Source organism: Periophthalmus magnuspinnatus, chromosome 10 (genome assembly GCF_009829125.3).
Source record: "Periophthalmus magnuspinnatus isolate fPerMag1 chromosome 10, fPerMag1.2.pri, whole genome shotgun sequence".
In the NCBI taxonomy this organism is placed as follows: Eukaryota; Metazoa; Chordata; class Actinopteri; order Gobiiformes; family Gobiidae; genus Periophthalmus; species Periophthalmus magnuspinnatus.
The window spans coordinates 29,311,769-29,334,947 of NC_047135.1; the positions used below are offsets into that span (position 1 = coordinate 29,311,769).

At 38.7% G+C, this 23,179-nt stretch overlaps 1 protein-coding gene across 7 annotated transcripts in view; it reads left to right on the top strand.

Annotated features, from left to right (window-relative positions):
- diaph2 (diaphanous-related formin 2) overlaps positions 1 to 23,179 on the top strand; it is a 400,637-nt gene that overhangs the window by 166,716 nt on the left and 210,742 nt on the right. For all 7 annotated transcript variants that reach the window (XM_055224546.1, XM_055224547.1, XM_055224551.1 and 4 more), the window contains one exon: positions 22,832 to 22,933. In XM_055224546.1, coding sequence (XP_055080521.1) covers positions 22,832 to 22,933 — 102 coding nt within the window. The remainder of the gene's footprint in view (positions 1 to 22,831; positions 22,934 to 23,179) is intronic.

Genomic DNA, 23,179 nt, shown 5'->3' on the forward strand with positions numbered 1-23,179 from the left:
GGACCGACAGATGGTAAACACGGAGTTAACGGCTGATAGTTTTTTTCATCCAAGTTCTGGGAATGCTGTGCCAGCGCATATTCCTTTTCCAACAGTGCGAGTACACAGCATTGGATTGTTACTGCTATGGCCTTTGAGCAACGATAAGCTCAAAGTACACGCTCTAAAATACTGAGTTATAACATAATTTGAAACTTTTGACATCTTAGCAAGAGTTGTTACTGTTCCAAACTTTGAGGCAGGATTTGAACTTTATCCATCTCTCCCTCAAAAGCGTTTACTCACTTGGGCAGTGAGGTGGTCAAATATAGCCCATAATATGAAATACAAGCTGACCTGTTGACTTGGTACATGTGCTAAAAAGTAGAACTGTAAATTTAACACAGTGTTGACACAGTTTTTTATCTCCTCAGCTCAAAGACACTGCAGGGGGACTTGGCTCTGGGTAAAGTTGCTTTGAGCTGATTAGTGATAACAAACCGATCCCAGATATGATTCGGATTTCTGAGTTTTGTATTTTGGCTCCATTAACTGAGTGACCTTGAGGAAAGCGTCATCTCTCATCAGCCTACATAGATGCCATCTGACTGCATAGATGCCATAATATGTTTCAGTGTTTCAGTGTATCATGATGAGCTGTACATGCCGGCATTTGTTTATTCAGCCATTTTGTGACAGATAGAAATCAGTATTTACTTGGTGTTGTAATTCAGCTGAATCAAATTCCTGTTAGCAGTTAATATTTGGCCATTTAAGTCAAGTCTAGCATCGTTTATATATAAAATGTGACTAAATATCTTGCACATTTTTAGTTTTTTTTTTTCTATGATTTAAGTTTATCATTGTACTTCCTGCAGCAAGTATGATATAAGTAGAGGTATTTCTATAACTGTTACCTAGCAACCATAATGTTGACAAGGGCCATGTGGTGTCTAATTGCACAGTAGTTACGATTAGACTAATAAAAATAAATTACGCCTTTAGTCTGTTAAATAAAGTTTAAATTGCCAGAAAAATTGCTTCAATCCATGCAATTTGTCTCTGAGTTTTCTGTGTCGGTAACATAGATAGACATTTTCCATTTTAGAACTTGTTACTTCCTGTTAATCTGCACTTTATTTCTCAGCTATTTTCTACAAACTGATGTAAAATGATGATAAATATTGACCACAGGTTCTATCCGAGGAAACCAAGTGATAATTTGAAGAACATGAAAGCTTGTCATATGTGATTTAAGGTATTCTAAAGGAAATGTAAAGACCACGCACAGGTCCGGAAATCCAACCTCATTTGTGTCTGGCGGTTTTCAATACAAAGTGACACCTCCGCCGAAACCCTCACTTACTGTACGTCACCTATGGCATGTGGAAATAAGACTGGCATTGTTAAGAGGGAAAAAAAAGAACAAAAGAATAATGGGTGTCAGCTTAGGAGAAGTACTGCCATAGTACAGCAGGTTCTGTCAGGACTATAGACTGCATCACGGTGGAAGTGACAGCAGTAGGGTGCAAATAATAGATCCAACCCCTTCCCCTGTGCACTTTGTTCTCCCAGGAGATGGAAGTCAGGGTGGGGGCGTCTCTGCTACTTTTAAATGGAGTCCCATAAGGCAGAAGTCCAAGATGGCCCCCGGGAATAGTGTGAGTCAGCCACGCGTTCGGATAAAAAAGACACCCGGCTTGGACAAATGACAGTGCCACACTGGGGCCTAGGGACAGTTCACAGGGGAGGGGAATGGGTGGCCGCAGTGCAGGTGAGGTGTTTTTGGACTATCAGCAAGTTTCATTGACCTCCAATTCTTTCCAGTTTGAGCACAATTTAAAGTGATCTTGTGTTATTGCTTGTGTGTTTGCATGATTTAAATGTTTAAGACCATATGGGATGGCTCTTATTTACACAAAATTGACTCTCGTGAGCTTTAAGGAATATTATAATGGTGTTACTTCCTCAAAAACATATCTGAAGTTGTGTTTTGTTTCATTCACACGTTTGAGTAATGTCTGTCTACATTTCCAAAGCTAAAAATGCTCTGTTCCACCTTGTGATGTCATGAAGCTGTAGTTTTAAAGCTAACAGCTACCTTTTACCGTTTGTTTAGTAGAGATTAGCAATTCCAGGTTTGAAATTATCCAAATAATTCTAGTGATGGTGTATGGTATGTTTGTGATGAGGAAACAACATTATAGCGTAGATCAAGAAATCATATAGTATGGGCCCTTTAAGGTATAGTTATTTTTGACCATAAAGAGGCTGACATCTTTGCACTAGAACAATTATAACAAGAATGTCCTTGTGAGTTAAATATGAACGGTTATTCTGGCGTGTACCAAAAATTACTTTGTCCTGAAAAAGTTTGAGCCCAAAGTCGGAAAGGTTAATTCCCCCTGGTTGCCTCCCAGCTAGCGATTATTCTGGAAGTCTGTGAATATGAGATTTTACTAAACTTGTATAGACCAGGTGACGTTTATTTGATCACTAAATGTATTGAGGATGATTTCAGTAATTGATATACTGTGATTAATCAATTGACTTGTAGCAGCTACTCCTGGCTACGATTGTTTGCTCTCCCCATTTCAAGCTAAAGCCTCATCCCGCCCAATAAAGTCTTCAGGCTAGAGAATTATTAGGAAGAAAATAAATATTAAAAATCTGGCTTATATCACAATGTTATTAATAGATATTTTTAGAGTCAAAACTTGACAAGAAAAACAGCAATTTTTTTACCTTAAGTTGGACTGTTTATTTTTCTGCAGTGCCTACATATAGAACGAGAAACACTATGGAGGAGTAAACAGGATTCCTCTTTTGATCTGATGAAATTGGTAGTCGGAAAGAGCTCTGTCCTTCAGTGGCGGTGGCCCTCTTTGAAAGTAAAATAGCAACTATCGGAAAAGTCGAATGCCAATACAGCACTTAATATGCATGCATATTAGGGGAGCGCGGTGTGGCGGAGGAACACCTGAGAGGAATGTGAAGCGGCCGGGCCAGGTGCTCGCTTCTTCCCGGTGAGAGAGCAGAGAACAGAGGGGCTGTTTGAAGTCCGGCTGGATGGTTCGGGGTGATTGTGGGTGGTATATGTGAACTCACGATGCTTAAAAAACACGCGGCGCCACCTGGGTGTCGGAAAGAGGCTGGTATGCAATTATCTGCAGTGAGCTTTCCCAGATTTATTCCCTCTGTAGTTCTCCTTAGCTTCTTAATTGTGTTAGAACGGTAGGGGAAGCAGAGTTTTTGGGGAAGTTTTTGGGAAATGGGATTGGTACTACTATCTTCAACGACTTTCTTTGCCAGTAATTAATTTTTTCCATATTTCACTTTTTTGGTGCTGAGATGTTACTTTTATATGTATGATTTAATTAAAGATTAGAATATCCTTTTTAACCGATTGACCTCTAACCTTATACTGAATAAATAAAATTAACGTAAATAATTTGACTGCATTTGTGGCCTTGCTATTTGTGGCCTTGCTGTTAATTATGTTTGGATAGCATCATTCATGTTAATCAGGGATGTTTCCATGGTTACTTGAAAAAAAAGAGGCCTAAATAGTAATAATTGTCTGTTAAAATCATACACTGTTCATCGAGGCTAGCAATAAGCCCAACCATGATTATCATAGCAACCAAAGAGCCAATCCGGAGCAAAGTTGTTGAAGAACTTCCCACCCGCACCTCTGGTTTAGCAATCAAACCTGTTGCTAACACTAGCCAGAGCAACCTCAGGGAAAGAAGGCGCCTGATTTGTCTCTTATTAATGTTCATATCTTGATTTAAGGACACAATAGTGAAATAAAATCATGTAGAGCGGATTAATACGAACATTTTAAGACTAAAATGACAAGATTGACAGCAGCAGTGACGGAGAGAGGGGTGACAGTTTTTCAATAGAAAGTGAATTGGAATCGATGGACCTGGAACCACACCCATGGTCACTTCTTTGGAACACGGCGGCTAGCGGCTTAGCTATGTCCATTTATATATACAGTCTGTGGTTAAAATAATAAACGCTGATTTAACTACATTTCATATACTTTTTCTCTGTATTATTATTATTATTATTATTATTATTATTATTATTATTATTATTATTATTATTATTATTATTATTATTATTTTTATTTATTTATTTATTTATTTATTTATTTATTTATTTATTATTTATCTATTTATTTATTTAATTTTTATTATTATATTATTATTTTGACTAAGATATACTGATAGCAAATGGTGATGGTAAATTATTCAAGTCATTCTGCCGTTCTCAGCGTTAAAACCGACACACCAGTCCTTTGTTGGAAATGTCACCTTGTGCCCTTAAATATCTATCCGCCCATGGCTCACCTGTCGGGCTGTTGAGAAACTAGTCCTTTTCTCTCCAATCTTTCAAATGTTGACTTTTTAAAAATGCTATTGCTGTTCGGCACTGCCCACATGCAGCCTCTTTCACGTGCTCTAGTCCCCACTGTTACTTTGTGCATGTTGCTGGTGACCCGACCTGTGCTGGCTCGCCTGCTCACACAGATAACAGCGCCTGGGTGGAGAAAGATGAAACAACGGGGAAGCTGTCTGTCACAATGATAAAATTCATCCCATTTCCACTACTGTAGATTTGCGGCCACACACACACTTAATAACACGCGCTATAGAGTCGGGCGCTACATAGGGATGGGCAGCCGGCCGGAGTGCACCATATGCTGTATTCTTTCAAGATTTTTCCCTGCAGTGTGGAAGAGTCCAGTACCAGCACACTTGTTACAATAGATACTAGACTTATCATTCAATGAATAACAGATGGAACAATATGGAGGTCAGTATTTATTGGTTGCATTGGGTTTTGTTTTTTTTTTTGTTTTTTTCTGTATTACGATTAAATTAGAGTTGTAGAGGGTTGAATAAATAAGTATGAAATGACAATCTTGTACATTTTGAATAGTTTTTGGGAGAGTCATTTAGTTTCAGTATTATTCCTTATTGTCTTTATTCGTTTTGGGCAATATATCACACTGCAAAATTGGCTGTTATGACTAAGTACGGTTAGAAATCTTACAGAGATCAGAATTGTATCGTCACATCTTTGCCTTACGGAAAACAACTGAGATTTTAAGCTAGCACGCTATTGTTCGATGAATGTATTTACCCAGCAGTGTCTCTGAATTGGGTCGTCCGTGATTGTTCTGTTTACTCTTTATAATTGTTTTGGCTATTGCATCTCTAATTGTATTATCAGCCTCTACTTTCAGTGTTTCAGGCTACTGTAACTAACCAACCCATAGGACCATTAGGAGCCAGCATCATTTGCCGTTATTCCACATAAGTGTACTTACAACACACACACAAAAAAAAAGAAAATTAATGAAAAAATCCCAAATTCTTATTTCATTGCCAGTGATTGATTTGTAGCAATAACAACCTTTGACACTAGCACATGTTCAAAACCCCTTCCCAACATTTGAAGGTATGTTCACATAAACAACAGCTGTCACGACACTGATATGCCATATGCTTCATTCGTCTGTTCTTGGTAAAATGAGTACAATGTGTTTCAATTAATGTGGCAGAAATACTCATCCGGTTAACCATGATTATAGTAATAACGCAAAATGTACAACTTCAAGTGTTGGTCCGTAGCCTCTCTGTTGGTAAATATTGTGTTATACTGTATCTTAAGAGAATGGCAGAGATAACATCTAAGACACCAAATGACATAAGTGACGCACTTACACGTCAAATCGTCACAGAGTCAGCCTTTAAGAGCTCGTAATGGCGGTGGTTTAGCTGTGCGTTCTGCAAAGTGTGATTTTAAAAGCTTCGCAAATCTCCGAATATCATTTATTTACAGACAGAGTACGCACGGTTCAGTGCTGTGTCATGCCGTTACGTAGTCACACTGGAAAAAAAAAAGCATTCACAATGTCCAATGTAAGCTCTAAGATTTAAAATATGTTGTGTGAAATAAACACCTTTTGTATGTTGCCTGAATGCATATAGATATTCCCACATTCTTCTCGGATTTTAACCCAATTCTGTCTTCCTGGCAGCTGCAGACGTGGTATAATGGGTTGGCTTTTAATCTCCAATGATATGTCTTGGCAGGATCCCACTTTTTTTTCTTTTTTTTTTTTATCTCTACAACATGTGTGTTCTTTCACTTTCTTGATGTCAAAACCAAACCGGAACATCCATAAAATCCACCTGACAACTGACTCTTGGCTCGCGATAAGCATCTGGCGCCTTCCGTTGATCTGTTGTTGATGTTTATTTGGCTGAAATGACAGGAGAACTTCGAAGGCCGATCTTTTGTTTTGTTTTTATTTTGCATTTTTCTGTACACTTTGCACTATAACGACTCAGCCTGTATGTTTTTTCACCCTATTCATCACAGGAGGAATTGTAGCGGGGAGTTTGTAAAGGCGTGTGCCAAGATCAAGGTCCCTGTGTGTATGTGTAGGCGTGTTTTTGAGGATGAATAGTTGAAGAACACACATTCCAAAGATCATCTGGTGCCAATGGACATGCGTTTTTGGCTTCACATGGTTCCCCTTCATCGTGAAAGGCTCGTGGCTGGTCTGACCTGGGTTCTGGCTTTTGATCAGCACACAGCAGCAACTTCAGTAAAGTGTAAAGCTTTTCACCCAGTTGCCTCTTTGTGCAACAGTAACTATACGGACAAGTGGGATCACAGAAAAGCGCTGCGTGTCTTTGCTTATGCCAGAGCTAATAGACCAATGGGTTACGCATATTAACAGGGGGGAGATGTGGTTGTTGTCAGGCAAACTCTTTTCTCTGTATTCCAGAAGTTGCTGTGGGGGCAACTTAGTCATTTAGGTTGTATTATTTTATAGCAAAAGACGACATTTTTATCTGTCAGCTGGATAAATCGTTGTAGGAGTGAAGACGTTTCGCTGCTCATCCAAGACGCTTCTTCAGTTCTGGTCAGATTGCTGGTGGACACTGCCTTATATCTATCTGAAGGGAGGGGCTAACTACACTGAAACTGTAAACAGCTATTGTCAACAGTTTCAGCCTTAACAACCGTATTCAACCTGTAATGGCCGCCTATTGTTCTCTTTGTTCTCTTTGTTTGTTTTGGGTCTGAGGAGTTGTAGATCGGTGATTCCTCTTTAAGGAATTATTGTTGTGTTATTTTGTATGGGGCTACTGATCTTGACCTCAAATATGTTCTATATGGACTACAAAGCCTTTTTAAAGCCTCCCAGAGAAGCGGTGCATTGTTGTCTTCTTTGTCACATTAACATTGAACATTTTGCTCAAATTAACCTACTTTATATCATATTTTAGTGGTGAAACTTTTCTCAAATTCTCCATTGAGATGAAAGGAATTCTTGAGCCACCACAAAGAAAGCTTGGTTTAGTTGCATTTAAGGGCAAAAGTGGGCGGGTGCGGAATAAGGTCAATACGGATAGCATAATTTTTTATTCTAGTCCATTCACAGTACACAGGCAGTGGAGGTGTAATAAGGTGCAGGGAGGGTGTTATTGACCTATTGACGTCTTGCTGTTGGACTTCAAAAGTCAAAACTACCTCCTGGGTTTAAGTACTCTTCTCTACTGTACTGGGGAGAGGTGTGGATTGGTCAGGGTTTGCTATTGGTTGATAACTGTTCTGTAAGAAATTTTTATGTTGCATGATCACAAAATGGATAACTAGGTGTGGTGCTGCATAATTTGGGAAAACTAAAAGGGTGATTTTTCTGACAAGCATTGCGATTGTGATTAGATTTGCAATTTTTGTTCTAATACTAGGATACTCTTCAAAGTTCACATAAGAATTGACCAAACACCTGAACTTTGAAGCTAATACAAAAGTCACTTGCATTTCCGAACATGTTTGTACACTTCTCGACAATAGGGCTAGCTGTATTTATGCAGAATAAAACCGAATATTTTGTTTTTTGTGGAGGAAATTATGGAACTTTAAAATGAAAAATGACAGCCTTCATGATTTACTAATTTTGTCCATCCAAAGTAGCAGTTTTAATTCGATTGCAATTAATCTTCCAGCCCTAACTGGTGAAACACTGGCTCACAGTTGTTTTGAAGAAAGGGTCAAATTTGTCCTTTGCACTTGACCCATCTTAATGCCACTGTGCAATCTGTCGAGACCATCTTGACCTAGTTTTGGTCAGACCCATGCTACCTGGAAGGCTTCACCTGTTGTTTTGCATTTAAGCCAGTTTATTTTTCACTCTTTCACTCTTCCAACTTAACTTTGCTTCTATATTCTTGCAAAGCTCCCCACATTTCTTCAAAGACCATATAAGAATTTACAGGACAAGCCGCACTAAAGATTACAAACATAGCTTGCGAAGTATTGTTATGTTTGTTACAACTTGTCTTTTCTTACAACCTAATTTTCCGTCCCAAACTACTTCAAACCCCATTTACTTAAGAGTACATTTTTTGTTCTTATGGTTAACAATAACAAACCACGAACAACATCCCAGAGGAGATCAATATTGTGTTAATGAGCTTCCTATGTGTACCATTGTTCTTTTTACCTCAAAAAAGTTCAGCTAATGCAACTCCTGAAACTACAGGTCAGCACTATGGCTTTTATTGGACTGCCCCCCCCCAAATGCTCTCCGCCTTCACTTTTACAAGCCAAACTCCACTAAGAGACTGACTCAGAGCACTCAGTTTCCATTTTTACTGCCTTACAGGTTTATACAGGCATTTCATCGCGGTCACCCAGACAGCAGGGAGGCTAGGGAACTTATAAACTCATCGTAATAATCCGGCCAGAAGATGCACCCAATGTTCTCTCTTCCTTCCCTGACACCTTGGATACACCTAACTTCATCATGGCACCAAGAGCCAATCACAAAATAGCATCGCTGTTTGAAGTTAGCTGCTCCTAATAGCATAGTGCAACAAGTAAAGTCTATCATTATAGTTCATTAAGCACTGGTAACCTCTTATTCTTTCACCGAAGGGATAAAATATAATTGTAATGATGGCACGGACCCTATATTTTAGGATATGATAAGGTTATGAGCTATTTAACGAAAATAATAATTACATTTTCTACCACTATCTGATTTTTTACCTCTACAATAGTGATTTTATTTGGCATTCTACTTACGCTTGGAGCAAAAGTAGTTTCTTATTTTAAAAGCTCCGGTTAATTACTGTCCCCGTACTTTACCTCGTTTCATTCCTATGCTCGGGCACCAGAATACACCTCACCCACACAAGAACATACTCACACATGTCTGCCAATTTCCAGGTTCTTAGAAGTCTTTTAGTCCTTTGGCGTTACAATTTCAAGGGATTTCTATTTTGATCAAATTGCCAGTATTTTAAGAATTCTGTGGCTTATAAGTACATGTCTTTCATCTTGTAATTTTTATATTTTATTTTTGAATTTTAGTGATGTGTGTTCATATGAATATATAAAAAAATATCTTAGTTACAAAATTATTTCAATTATTTCTTGGTAATTTGAGCAGAATTAATTTAAGAACAGACAAGTCAAAAATGTGCATTCATATAATTGGCCACATACAAAATAAATACAGGAATCACAATTGAAATCTTGCTCTTGAACATTTTGTTTAGAATACAGCATAAGCACAACAAATACATCAGGGTATAGTATTTGTCAGTATTTTTTCTCAAAATTTGCCTTCAAGCCATGAGTAAATATTTGATTTCTGCACATACAAAACTCCTCTTCCAAAAAGTAAGTTCATCCTATCATACATTTTTTCTCATTTTCAAAGGCAGGAAAAGTTTCTTTTTAAAATTTTTAAAAAGTCTGAAATGATCCATGTGAAATCCGCAGTAGTCGGCTCACTCATGTAGTGTGTATCTGCATGCACTTCACATCCCGGTGTCTTCCTCTCACACACATTCTCCTTGTCTCAGTTTTACCTCCATGGTGGTGTTGCTCGGTGCATGTTTAATCAGGGCATGTGTTCTCTGACAGCCTCACGTCACACGTCTGTACTCTGCTTCTACACACCATTCAGCAGTGACACCACCAAAAAGTGCTTCAGCCTCATTTCTACTCACTGTATCTGTGTGCACATCTCTATTCACGCCGGTCACTTCCTGTGCAAACTACAATTTACAATTACTCTATACTGTATGTACGTGTCCTTGTTGATTCCCAAGGATAAACCCATTTCTGCTAACAAGCGTGGAGTAGAGCCTGTAGAAAGAGAAAAAAGTTATTTCCCCTCCTCTCGTCCTCATCTCTCTGTAAACCTTGACATTTCCCGCCACCAAAATGTGAAGTATTTCTTAAGTCCTTTCACGCCTCAGTAGACAAATTGGATCAACCTATCGGTTAACCTTCACACCAAGAGGAGATAATACTTGAGCACATTTCGTAAAAATAAAACATACACACATGGTCACTGTCTGTGTTTGACAACCTTGTGTCACTGCGCATCACTCAGGACTAAAAGCACCTGCCATGAAAAAAGAAATAAACCTACAAACATTTTTCTTTAAATCATCACTCTCAAACAGAATGGAGCTTCATAAAAATTAAGACGCATCATTTCACTGTCAAATCCTGTCCAAAATTATCAAAATAAATAAAAATAATGATGTTCGCTTTGCTCGTTTTTAGCGCTCTAATCAGCAAACCCAAACGGCTTGCTCTAAATAAAAGCGGCTGAGGCTAAAAGAGTAAAAGAGGGGGGGCAGATAATGTTCTGTCAGCTGACAAGTGTACAAAATGCAGCCCTGTCAAACAGCTCCTAAACTAGGACAAGCAGCACGCAGGAGCCACAGCAGTCACAGTGATCGACATACCAAATGCTTTTCACAGCACAATGCATAAATAGCAACGCAAATAATGGTACAATTATGTTGTTTACGACGTTGAGCTGACAATGAAAAATGTTTCAAACTCTTCTATAGAAAGAAATAGGGCAATAAATAAACGTTTTTACTTGGTGAAGCTAAATGGAAATAGAAATGTTGTTCTGTTTAATTTAGCCTGTGTGGACAATACAATGCCAAGCCCACCCAGGAATTACTGCTTCAGATCTAGGAGCTACAGTACTTGAAACGTAGTCTTATTTTCTTTCAAGATGTATTACTTGCGATAGTATACCAACATTCTGCTGTTAAAGGAACACAGACTGTCTTTTCTGGCTGCCTGCTTGTCTCCATGGAGATGTTACTGCTTTACCTGGAAAATATTAAACATATCTGTCTTGCATTTCTATAATTATTAAAAATTCATTTAAAAAACAAACAGAGACATATACATTCTCACTGTGCAGGCTTGTCTGACGTGTGACTTGTGCTTACTGCTGGTCTTCATGGAGAGAAATAACTTTAATGCCATACTGTGGAGCATTCCAGACAAAGCAATAACCTTCCTCCAGAAAAGTGACATTGTGCACCTTTAAATTACTGGTTTCAAATAAGAATGAGTAACAATATTTTGATCTATCACAACTAACTTAATGTAAATCTGATAATTGGAGTAACTAATTGTTGTTCAAAAGGGTCAAAATCATGACTGATGTACATTTTAGAGCACTTTTGTTTGTGTTTTTTATTACTTCTGATACTCATTTCGATGCTATGGCTTTAAGTATCAAGCGACACCAATGCAAAGACTGAAAACAGCATTTATTTCCTTTAAACAAACCATAAAATAATCCAAAACTGATGTAGATGTGTTACGTCGCTCTGACTTGTTTCTCGAGCAACTACAGCACAACTTTGTACACAAAAGTTCAAACATTATGAGACTTTCTGAGCCAGTTATGACCAGTAAATCGTCTTATTACATCAATGCACATACATGTCCAACCAGGATATCGTCTGTGCTGATATTTGGATAGTTCTAGCGGGGACAAAGATATAACGCACCTACACCGTTTTCATAGTTCGTGATTCAACTCACACCTTAAGCCTCGTACGTACATTTGGAGCACAGTCTGTCTTTGGACCAGCTCCTTTGTGGCACGTTGCAGGGATTGCAGGGAGAGGTAATAAAGACCACAGAGACATTGCTTATCCAGCCAGCTGCCCTAAAATACTCGGCTAGCCTCGAAACGTCCTCTCTCTCTCCCTTACAGCGAGTCTAACCCAGGTTCCACTGTGTCTGCTCAGTGCCTGAATTGGGACAGCACAACTTGTTTCTAATGGACACCAGGGTCAGGCTTTTTGGACTATCATCCCATACCACCTTGTGCAGTGATGTTTTAGAGTGCTTTTTTGTTTTCTGATTGGCTGGCAAGCTCGGTCCATCGGTTGGCCCCAGGAGCACGTCTCTATGACCGTTTTGAGAAGCCGAGTCAGACTCTTCCCACACTCCTTTGCCTTAGAGAGACAACAGTGGCCATGCGTGGATGTGGGCAGATTAAATGCTCTTGTTAAAAAGGCCGGACGGACAGGCAGGTCATTGGCAGCGCTAGCACATATTGATTTTGTGGATATGCGTTGTTTTTATATAGGCTCATTGTCAACTTCTATTGTGGTGTGAAATACTGGCTCGCGTTTGCTATTCGAGTCTGCTGTAGAAAATAAGCTGGCAGGAGGTTGTTTTGTGTATGTGAAGAGATAGACTGTAAACCACTTATCAAATAATAGTATTTTTTATATCCAATTTTGTGTTTTTGTGTCAACAATTCATTACAACCAGCAAAATAGGAAATACATGATGACTAAGGCGAATTTAGAATGAGAGAAAAACATTAGTACTTGATTTTTACAGTCATGAAAAACAGAACTAGTTTATTTTGTTCAGTTTGTAGTGGTCCAAAGTTATTCCTCACTTATTTTTTGAATTCCATGCATCCTAATTATTCACCACAATAAGTTCAAAACAGCTGCTGTCACGGTAATGCTAACAACTCGCATGTTAACTGCGCACTTGCTGAATACTGGACAAGAAATTGCTTTATGCAGTTGCAGACAGTACACAGTTGACCTTTTATACCTTAAGAACTGCTTATACAATATGTCTGTACTGGGGCAAGACAAATTTTGCTCAAATGCATGGAAAAACCTTGCACTTTTAACCTACAATAAAATGAATTCAAATCCCAACATTCAATTTGATATCATGTTTATTTATGTTAATTTCACCGGCAATTGGTTCAATTGTTCTGAACTAAATGAAAACAGGCAGTTCTCATAACACACTGCTCTTTCCTTTGCCCTATTTTTAGTTTTGCAGAATGGGAATGTGCTGTTGAGCAACAATAATAGTGGTTTTATATGACTCAAGCCTCTGTACCAGTGGGGAATGGGTCGACTTAGGGAGATCTGTGTTGACTCAATTACAAGAGGCTTTCTCTCTCACTCCCGCTCTTTCTTTCTCTCTTTCTGTTTCTCTTTTCCACCCACTACCCCCCTCTCACTCCTGTCCCAGCTGTGGGCCTTTAGCGTGGGCCGAGCCTCTCCCTACATACTGAACATATTAACTGACCAGCGGTAAGGTCACCATGTCACTCCATGGGACTTCTTCTCCTCAAACACGCACTATTTTATTTAGACCTCTCCAATAAGCGTTGCCAGATGATACGAACAACTTCAACAACTTAAAGTAAACCTCTCCTCTCTGTTTGAATTGAAATTAAAGCCATAATTACCTTCGTGTTGTGATTCATGTGATCAGGCTCTTCCTTTCATTTAAACATTATTTTGTTATTATTCCAAGTTCACTGGGCCCTTTGTGATCTTTGGTTTAATGGTGATTGCACAGAATTGCATTTGACCCAACCCCAAAGACAGATTCATTTGAAAGTTCATCTTGGCTTGTTAGGGAGGACTTCTGAAAACAGCTTCCAGATTGCTATGCTATGCTAAGGTTAAAACTGACAGTGGTGTACGTGGGGGTGTCGGGGTTGCCATGGCAGAGTTCGTTTTTATTTAAAAACCTGCAGATCTGTGCGGTAAAAAGGCCCGTGTGTCAAATGCAGGGATTCATTTGTGGTCAGAAAGAGTTTTTCACTTGACAGGTAAAATTGATTGCCAAAAACCATACATCAATCTTCTAAGTTGCGGATGTATGGGGAATGAAGTCATGATTTAAAAAGGCTATACACATAGGAATAAAAGTCACGCTACAATTTTGTGGTAATGTGAGCTGAGTATGGGGAGCAGTGCTGTTAGAATGTTTACTTTACAAATGTTACAATGATTTAACTCCTGCATGATTTTCTGCAAGTAGAAAGTTAAAAACATGCTTAGAAACATTCTCCATGGAGATTGATGAGTTTTTTTTTTTGTTTTTTTTTTATCATACTGTGGAATATTCTAGCCAAAGGAACAACATTTCCATGGAGACGAGCAATCCCTCCTCCAGGACAAATAAGAATCAGGTTTGTGGAGATTCAAGCCTGTTCACGTGCTGTAGGGATGTGTGTTTTTTTCTATATTTTTAGTGCAATAAAGATTTATTTATTTTTATTTATTCAATATTTTAAGTCAATTCAGAGTCTGACCTGGCCAAGAGGCAGTCTAATACAGCCCTTACAAACACTTACACATTAGTCATAATGTGAAACAGTGAATCAACATCCTAAATGAAAAACATCCTTTTATTTTAATCATCTTTTGGCTAAAACGTGCCACAGTGGAGCGTAAAAAACCCATACTATCATTTTTACTAGACATCCTTTTCAATAAACGAAACAAAAATTTGGTTTCAGTGGACTATCATTTTAATGGTTAATGAGTTCAGTAACTTTCATTTTATATTCCATGCACTTTTTAAACTAAATCCAGCCTAATAACTCTTTCCTATGACCCACTTTTCAGTGCTGACCCTGTAGGTTAAAATCACCATAAATCATTTCATTTGTATAATTTCCTCACCATAACTAGTTCCACTGTAGATTTGGGTCAGACGTGTTGCAAAAGAGACACTCCCATCCCTTAATGTTTATATAGAATGTTTCTTGCCACCTTTTAGTCAAGCATCATGAGGTCAAACATTTACCGCTGTTAAGAAATCACATAAATCTACCATGAAAAAAGGAACATTTGCCAGAGAATACAAGAGCGCACATGCTTTATAGATTTGCGATAATGGGAGGTATTGTATGGACAAGATGCCATATAGAAGATTGGCTTTTGAGAAGACGACCTCAGTTTAACCTTGTTCGGTGGGAGAAATTGTTCGCAGCTGGAGTTGACTTGTCATTTCGAGCTACACTGTTAGCTCCATTTTGAAGGTATCACTTGATATTCCAGATATAGTTGTGACCAGGGACTTTTTACAGCTCATAAAACGTTAACACATTCAGTCTTCGCAGTTGACTTTCCTGTTATTACGGATGACAGTTTTCCCACCAGTTCCAGGATGGCGGATGCGATCAATACGTCTATGCTGTTATCTCTAGAAAAAGAAGTTATATTTTATTTATTTATTTTACTTGTTTGAAGACATAATTTCTATCTGAAGTGTACTTTTGAGAACTTGCTTGCAGGAGTGTGAAATGCTTTCGCACTTTGAACATCTCTCTCTCTCTCTCACTGAATAATAAAGTGTTCAAATCCTGCCAAATCTTGTTATTTAATGCCATAAGTTTTGTTAGAACTCAATGCAGACAATATGCAATATTTTATGTGACATATACAAAACCAACAGACTCACCAGAGGATAGATCCTGGCATCATAAAGAATATAAGAGAAAATGCAAGACTTACAAGAACGAAAGAGGAAGGAGGAAGTCCAAAAACAAAACACTATGACTTATATACAAAATCAGGCCAACAACACTGTCTCCAACTTAGCTTTAAATACAAAATACAAAAAAAGACACCCAAGTGCTAGTTCTTAGGCCTGTCCTCATAATTACTATATCGACTTCTATAGATGAGAGATGGAACAATTATTTTTGCAGGTCAATATTTATATGGGTACTTTTTCCTTGTTCTGGTGGGGAACTTTTATTTTTCTGTACTACAATAAGGTTGGAGCTGTAGAGGGTTGAATAAATAACTTCTATGGCTCTCTATAAATGAAAACTAACTACTGAAGTGTTGCTTTCTGCTATTAGTTTGTTGCAGCCCATGTTTTTGGAGCAGTTTTTGGGAGGTGAGTTTGTCAGTTACGCCAAATAACACATTCTGAAATGCTATATATTACTGAAGTAAATATCGACGATACATGATAATACTGAAAACGAACCATAAAGCAGAATTATCCCCCAAAAAGTATTCTAAATGTACAATATTGTAGTTGTCCAGGTCTGATACATAGTAAAAGAAAAATATAAAATCTGTCAACTGGACAAAAAGTTGTTGGAGTGGAGACTTTTTACTGCTCATCCAAGTCGCTTCTTCAGATTACTGCTGGACACTGCCTTATATCTATCTGACGGGTGGAGCTAACTACAATGAAACAAAAAAACAAACAAAAACAAAACAAACAAAAAGAAAGCAGCTATTGTTTACGTTTTTTTGTTTTCTAGTGTACGCTGTGCCTGATTTGCACTTAGCATAATCATTTAAGCCCCTAATGAGTAATTTCACACCTATTAGCATCCTGGCTAGCACAATTTTTTTTTTTTTTTTGTCGTGTTGATTTTGGGGATGGAGTTTTGATTCTGATTTGATTCTGAGGATGGAGTTATACCTTAATGCAAGACTTAAGTAGTTAGTGTGTATATATAATGAGTCACAGAAGTTCATAATTCAATCTCCTACAGATAAAATCTCATTGTAGTACAGAAAAATAACCAAAAATGTCCCAGTTCTGCAAAGAAAAAGTACCCATGATAAATATTGACCCCCAAAAAGTATTCCTCCATCTTAAATATATTGAACGCTAAGTCAATATAGTATTTATCATGGCCTAGTGTTAGTGGCACAATGGCGCTCAGTATAATTGCTTCGGGAATGTATCGCACTTCAAAACGTGTTATCGTGACAGGCTTACAATTCCCAAAGCAACCAAATTCACAATATCTACTCCCCTCCCGCAATATCCGCTTTTGTATTTCCCTTCTTTGCAGTAGCTGTGGTCTTGCATGAGTGTATACAATTACACCCACGGCTTGTAAGACAGTGTTATTCGGTGAGACGAGTCAGAGGTGGCCTGTATCAACACTTGTGTGGAATTGGTATTTTCTGTGCCGAGCGACTCTTTCCACTGAATCCATCTCCTTTAGCCCGACTGGCAGCTCTCCAGCGACTGAATCCTCGCCATGGGCCCGCGAGATGGAGGACGGGGCACATGTTTGCGGGCAGATTGCACATTTGAGGGAATAAATTGCCTGGCCGAAGAGCACACTCCACATTGTCTGTTCCACTCCGAGTCCCTTTCGCCTTTAAATATGTTTGTTGAAGACCTGTCATCTGCCATTTCTGTTATTTTCTAGGCGATTTTTTTTTTGTTTTTTTGTTTTTGGGACGAGTGGCGTTGAAGCTCTAGCATCCGGAAGTGAACATGTGGTAGTGTTTAGCTTCGTAATGCCCCGAGTTTCATAGATGTCTTGTGGGAGATATCGCGTGGATCGGCACCAGGGAGGCGAGCGCGGGCCAGCAAACAGACTGCAGTGTCCAAGCGTCGGAGAACTCTTGTTATCGCAGAACCTCCCGTGGGCATACCTCGGTCCAAGCTCCACAGAGGGGGCTTAACAAAGATGGCAAGTCAACTGTAATAAGCCAAAGCTGTTTCTTTTCGAACGCTTCACGCCATTCCGTTTTCTCTATCAGTTTGGTGACTCCTTTTGGCGCAGAAAGCCCAACTCCCCCTCAGTTAATGGAATGAGTAACAGTTAAAATCACCAGAGACTTCCCTCCCTTCTTGCGCTAATGTTGGCTTTAGTCAATCTTTCATGTTTTTGTTTAAACACGACTTTGAAACATTGCACTCTGACAGGCCTCCAAATGCCTGTCACCCCTGTTACTTTATATATTACCACAAATCTGTGTGAAATACTCACTATTTATAATTCCCTGGTACATTTTTCATTTGGTGGGCCAATTTTGTGTCAAATGTGTCTTAATTCTTTTCTTACGTTAGAGGACAAACTGTTTTTTGTGACCTTGTTTTGAAAGTTTTTTTGTTTTTTTCTTTCTAACTACATTAACTGTTTTCATATTTATATGTTGTATACTGTCCAGATTAATAAACATAATATTGTACATTAGATGCCCGACCTCACTACCTGGCTGTCAGAATTGTTTGGAGAAGCCATATGACATTCCTCACTGATAAAATTTGATAAAATTACTTTGTTGACAACATTGGAACAATCAGAAATGTCGAGGGTAAAAAAGTGGTTGAACAAGTGTGACAAGTTGTATTATTGAGGTTGAAACAACAATTGGGACAAGTAAAAATATGTTTTGGTAAAATATAAGTATTCTGCTATGGCAAAGCTTCCTGCATATATTGACATGAACACTGAAATAATCAAAACACCCTCTGAGTCATTGGTTTTTGCATGTCATAAATAGACTTGACAGAATGTCTAGTACAAGTTGCTGCTCTATTTGGCACTCTCTCTCATATTATTGTGTGGAAAAAGTCTTCCTGGATTACAGTTCTGCAGCCTGCCAACACTGTACAGTACACAAAGGGCTGCTTACTGTATGATTAGCTCAGAGCTTGCATTAACAAATATGAACTGGTGCATGAGGGACAGCCATGTTTTCTCTGTCTTACATTTTAGCCACTGGGCGACAAGTGGAACACGTTTATATATTGGCATGGACTGGCATCAGCTGCTAGTCGAGTTTGCTCTGGGGCAGGTTAAGCTGTGTTGGCATTCAAAGATTCTGTTCGTACTCAGAACAAGTGCTCCCGTAAGCAGTTGATAACTTTTTTTTCTCTGTAAAACTTTTGGAGACATTTCTGAAAGTTGCTTATTTACGTGGGCAGCCATCTGGTTGAAAAGTGCCACATATAGTGGTCCAGGCGCACACCTGGGACTCTTAACTAGTGTGGCAGTTTGGAAGTGTGCAAGTCCTCCAGGGCCTATCAGTGGTACGCAGCGCTCACTGGAGCCTTGTGACATGTGGCATAATTGAGTCAGCCAACAGCCCTGCTCAAGTGGCTCTATCTGAAGTAGTGTTTCACATTATTAAAGACGCTGTTTTCCTGTTTAATTTGAGACAGCGCAGGTCCCTGGGGGCAAGGCCAATGACAGCTGAGCCACTGATGAATGTGCCCACAGCTCCCACCCAGAGAGGGACCTATGAGGGAGAGTGCAGAGGAGCAAATCAAGTCAAGTCTTTAAGAAAATACTTTAATACCAAATGTAGGCAAATTCTCCTCGCTGTTTGATTTGGCCTGTCTCCGGGCCATCCTCAGTGGGACATCATTGTTGCACAGTGTTTTATTTTTACTAGCTCTCCGGTTTCTTTGTACAAGGCCTCCAAACGCACAACTGTCCTCAGATAATTCTCTATTTTACCTCTGTATTGTTACATAGAAGGATTTTTGCTGAATTGCCTTTGAGAATGATATGTTGATTCAATTAGTTTTTGTATTGTATCCTGAAATACAAGCAGACAAAACTATTTTTAAAATAACGAAGTTTGAAATACTATTTTTCCAAGGACTCTAGGACTATGTTGGGTTTATTGACACTTCAGCGAATGTCTTAAATAGGCCTGTCACAATAACACATTTTGCGATCGAGTAAATATAGACGATAAACGATAATATTGAAACAAATTTATGCCAATGACAAAATGACCCAAGAGCTGATTTAAACCACAAAAACTATTCTAAAGGCACAATATTGTTAAAATACCTGCAACTGCAATAAACACATACACACTTTCCATCTGTAATGAGTCATAGAAGTTATTAATTCAACTTTTTACGGCTTAAATCTTATCATATAGCCCAAAAATAACCAAAAATTTCCCACTAGTGCAAAGAAAAAGTACCTAGAATAAATGTTGACCCCGAAATTACTGTTCCTCCTATCATATATTGAACAACAAGCCGATATAGTAATTGACAGGCCTAGTCTTAAGTGCAGATTTGAAACATTTTTACGATTTCAATCAACATTACACAGCAAATACATCTTAAACTTCTGCTTACAGTTCCCACTAACAGAGAATCTCACAATTACACTTCCTATATAGTTTTATAACACATATTTTCTCTTATCATCAAAACAGACAAGTCAAGACAAGACAAACTGAACATGTACAACGAAGCAGGTCACGGATGTTCTTAGCACACGCGACTGAAGCGCCTCTCGTCTTGTCTGAAGCCGGCTCTGTGAGGGGGGCCGTTCCGCCACACAGCACCGCTACAAAAGACTCGCTCCTGGCTGTACCACTGTTCACTCCAGGCACTCTCCGTGAGCGCCCACTGATATTAGCTGCGTCGTGCTTATTTGAAAAACACCAGCACTCCCGAGCACCGCCATTATTAATATTACTGTACATGATGTAGCTTTTACCGTGACGCTGGCTCACTCCCTCGTTCCCCTTGCCAAAATCTGCTCCGAGCCTATTTTGAAATTATAGCAGGGCCGCGTGCTTAAAAGAATTAACTTCCTTGTCCGTTTGCTATAAAGTCGTGTAACTGTATTCACCTTATTTTTGGAATTTGCCGTGGGCGCCGCCATGGTCAGTCGGTTTGTATTATTTTGCATTGGGCTGCTGATCTTGACAGCAAAAAAAAGTTTTATATGGACTATGAAGCCGTTTTAAAGCCTCCCAGAGAATCGGTGCAGTGTTGACTTGTCGGTGCACATGAACATAAAACATTTTACACAAATCAACCTACTTTATATCATATTTTAGCAGCCAAACTTGTCTTATATTGGGAAGTGCCGCCACATAGAAAGTGCGGTTTAGCAGCATTTAGAGGCACAAATGTTCGGGACGGAATAAACTCAATACATGCGTTTGCTTTCAACTCCTGTGACAAAAGATTATGCTACACATGCTAGTGCTAAGGCTACACTTTAATGCAGTAAACCATAGCATTGAGGTGTTGCGCTGACAGCTAAGCAGGAGTCCTCGGTGCGCCTTCTTCTCCGGGCTGCCCAGGAGATGTTGCCTCTTTGATTCCTTCTTCAAACATGCAAGCCAGCACTAGGGGGACAGATTGTTTGTTCTAGATTTCCTGGGAGACTCCCACCTTGGGCTTTAGCAGACTTGTTGTGATGATTAGATGTCGCTAGCAGAAAATACTAGAAAGAAAGAAATCAGCTTTTGCCTTGTACATTTTTAAATATTTTGTGGTATTTATAAAACCCAGTTAGCTGTACTTGTTCAGTTTCTTTTTATAGTGTTGTCACGCACATGTCAACTTTTCAATATTAAGAAAAATGGATATCCAATTTCAATCGTGTTAACACTGTGATAATAAAAAAAGGAACACTGTTATTTTTAGGTAAGATAATGCAATTACACAAAATAACTGTAATAATATAGTAGTAGTTAGTAGTAGTTTCCATAATATTACATTGTGGTCTTATACTAGTTCTGATATAGATTGTGATTGGCTCGACAGTAGGTCAGTAGCTCTCGACATAAATATCACTGGTTGAGCATCAAATCCACTGATCCACAGGTTTGCGGTGCGATTTCAGCTCCCACAGATGAATGCTATTGTTGTGTCCTTTGGCAAGACACTTAACCCACCTTACCCTCAATGTCTGTGTGCATTGGTGCATGAATGTGTGTATGAATGCGAGTGGTTCCTTGATGTAAAGATCTTTGAGTGCCTTGAAGGTGGGAAGTGTTATCTGGGGTTGGACTTGAATCCCTAATGTAATTCTCTACTGCTACAATTGAATACATAAAGCATTAAGACTGAACAAATGTGAGAAAAGCATTTTTGTGCCAATGACTTGATTAAAAATGTGTTCTTTGCCACTATAGTTTGTTTGGCTCTTACTCTGTGATTGGGCAATTGCAATATGGCATTCTATTCACATATTCAAATGCACGGCAATCAACAAAATAAGTGCACAATATACTTTAGACCTCTTGATACAAATATAAATGTCCCATAATACAGCTTTATGCAACAGTTTATGCAAAAGCTTAACCCAGATGAAGATAAATCCATGCTGACACGTGGCGTTCCCAACCGTGCTCACTCAATATTGCTTCCATTATGAAAACATAGGTCTGTTAGTTTTTGCACCAATTTGTCCATTGTGTTCAGTGAAATAACAAAGACTTCAATGCCATTTTGATAGAACCGCGGGAGGTAACACAATTATCCCCCCGTATCTCCTTGGCTTAGCACCAACTATCCATAATAACCGTGACAGATATTTTGGCAAAGATGTTCAAATGAAGAAGATAAAGTCATCTGTGATTTTGGGTGCTGCCAGATTTGTGTCAAATATGGCTGTAATGATGATTTAAAGCCACAGTATGTAACTTATTGCACTGAAAAACATACAAAAACCTGTGTCCTTACTCTCAATGGGCTTTTATCTCCACAAACCTGACTCTTAATTGGCCAAGAGGAGAACTTCCTCCAGCATTTCCATGGAAATGTTCTTCCTTTTGCTACAATCTTCCACAGTATGACAACAAACTTCTATTTAGTATGGTTTTAATTTTTTATTTCCATAGACTCATGCAGGTGATGTGATACCTCCAGAAAGTTACATACTGTACGATTAAAATAAAACTGGACTCAGCCATGTTTGTGGGGGTTAGTTGTGAAAATTGGCCCTCCTAGAAAGAGAAATCAAAAATAGAAATTGCCTTCCCACTTCTTTTAGGGCTGTAACCGAATGCACCGCCATCTTGTGTCATGATTGAGCTATCAAATTTGATTCAGTAGTTTTAATAATTATAGTTATCAATGAATTTTAATAGTGTTTGTTTTGACTACCATTCAATCACTAAAATTATATTTAAATGTCTTGTTTTTTTTTTCTTTCCAGTTAAAAAGGACACAGCGGATGAGACTGACAGCAGAATGCAACAGTTCAAGAAAAAGGCAAAAGAGCTTCGAATCTTGGACAGCAAAACGGCACAGAATCTTTGTGAGTATATTTTTTCTACTTTGACTGTGACCTTCATATAAAAAATAAGATAGATGCGTGCATGTGTGTCAACTCCGTATGTGCCATCCACACATGTCACACTCATGTACCACATTTGACACATTTGATCTTTGCTTCAGCCATCTTTGATTACATCCCTGACAGATGTCTGTGGAGTGTGGCAGGAAGTAGAGATAAGTATAGAAATTCTCACTTTTTTCAAATTGCAATTGATAGAAGTAATAT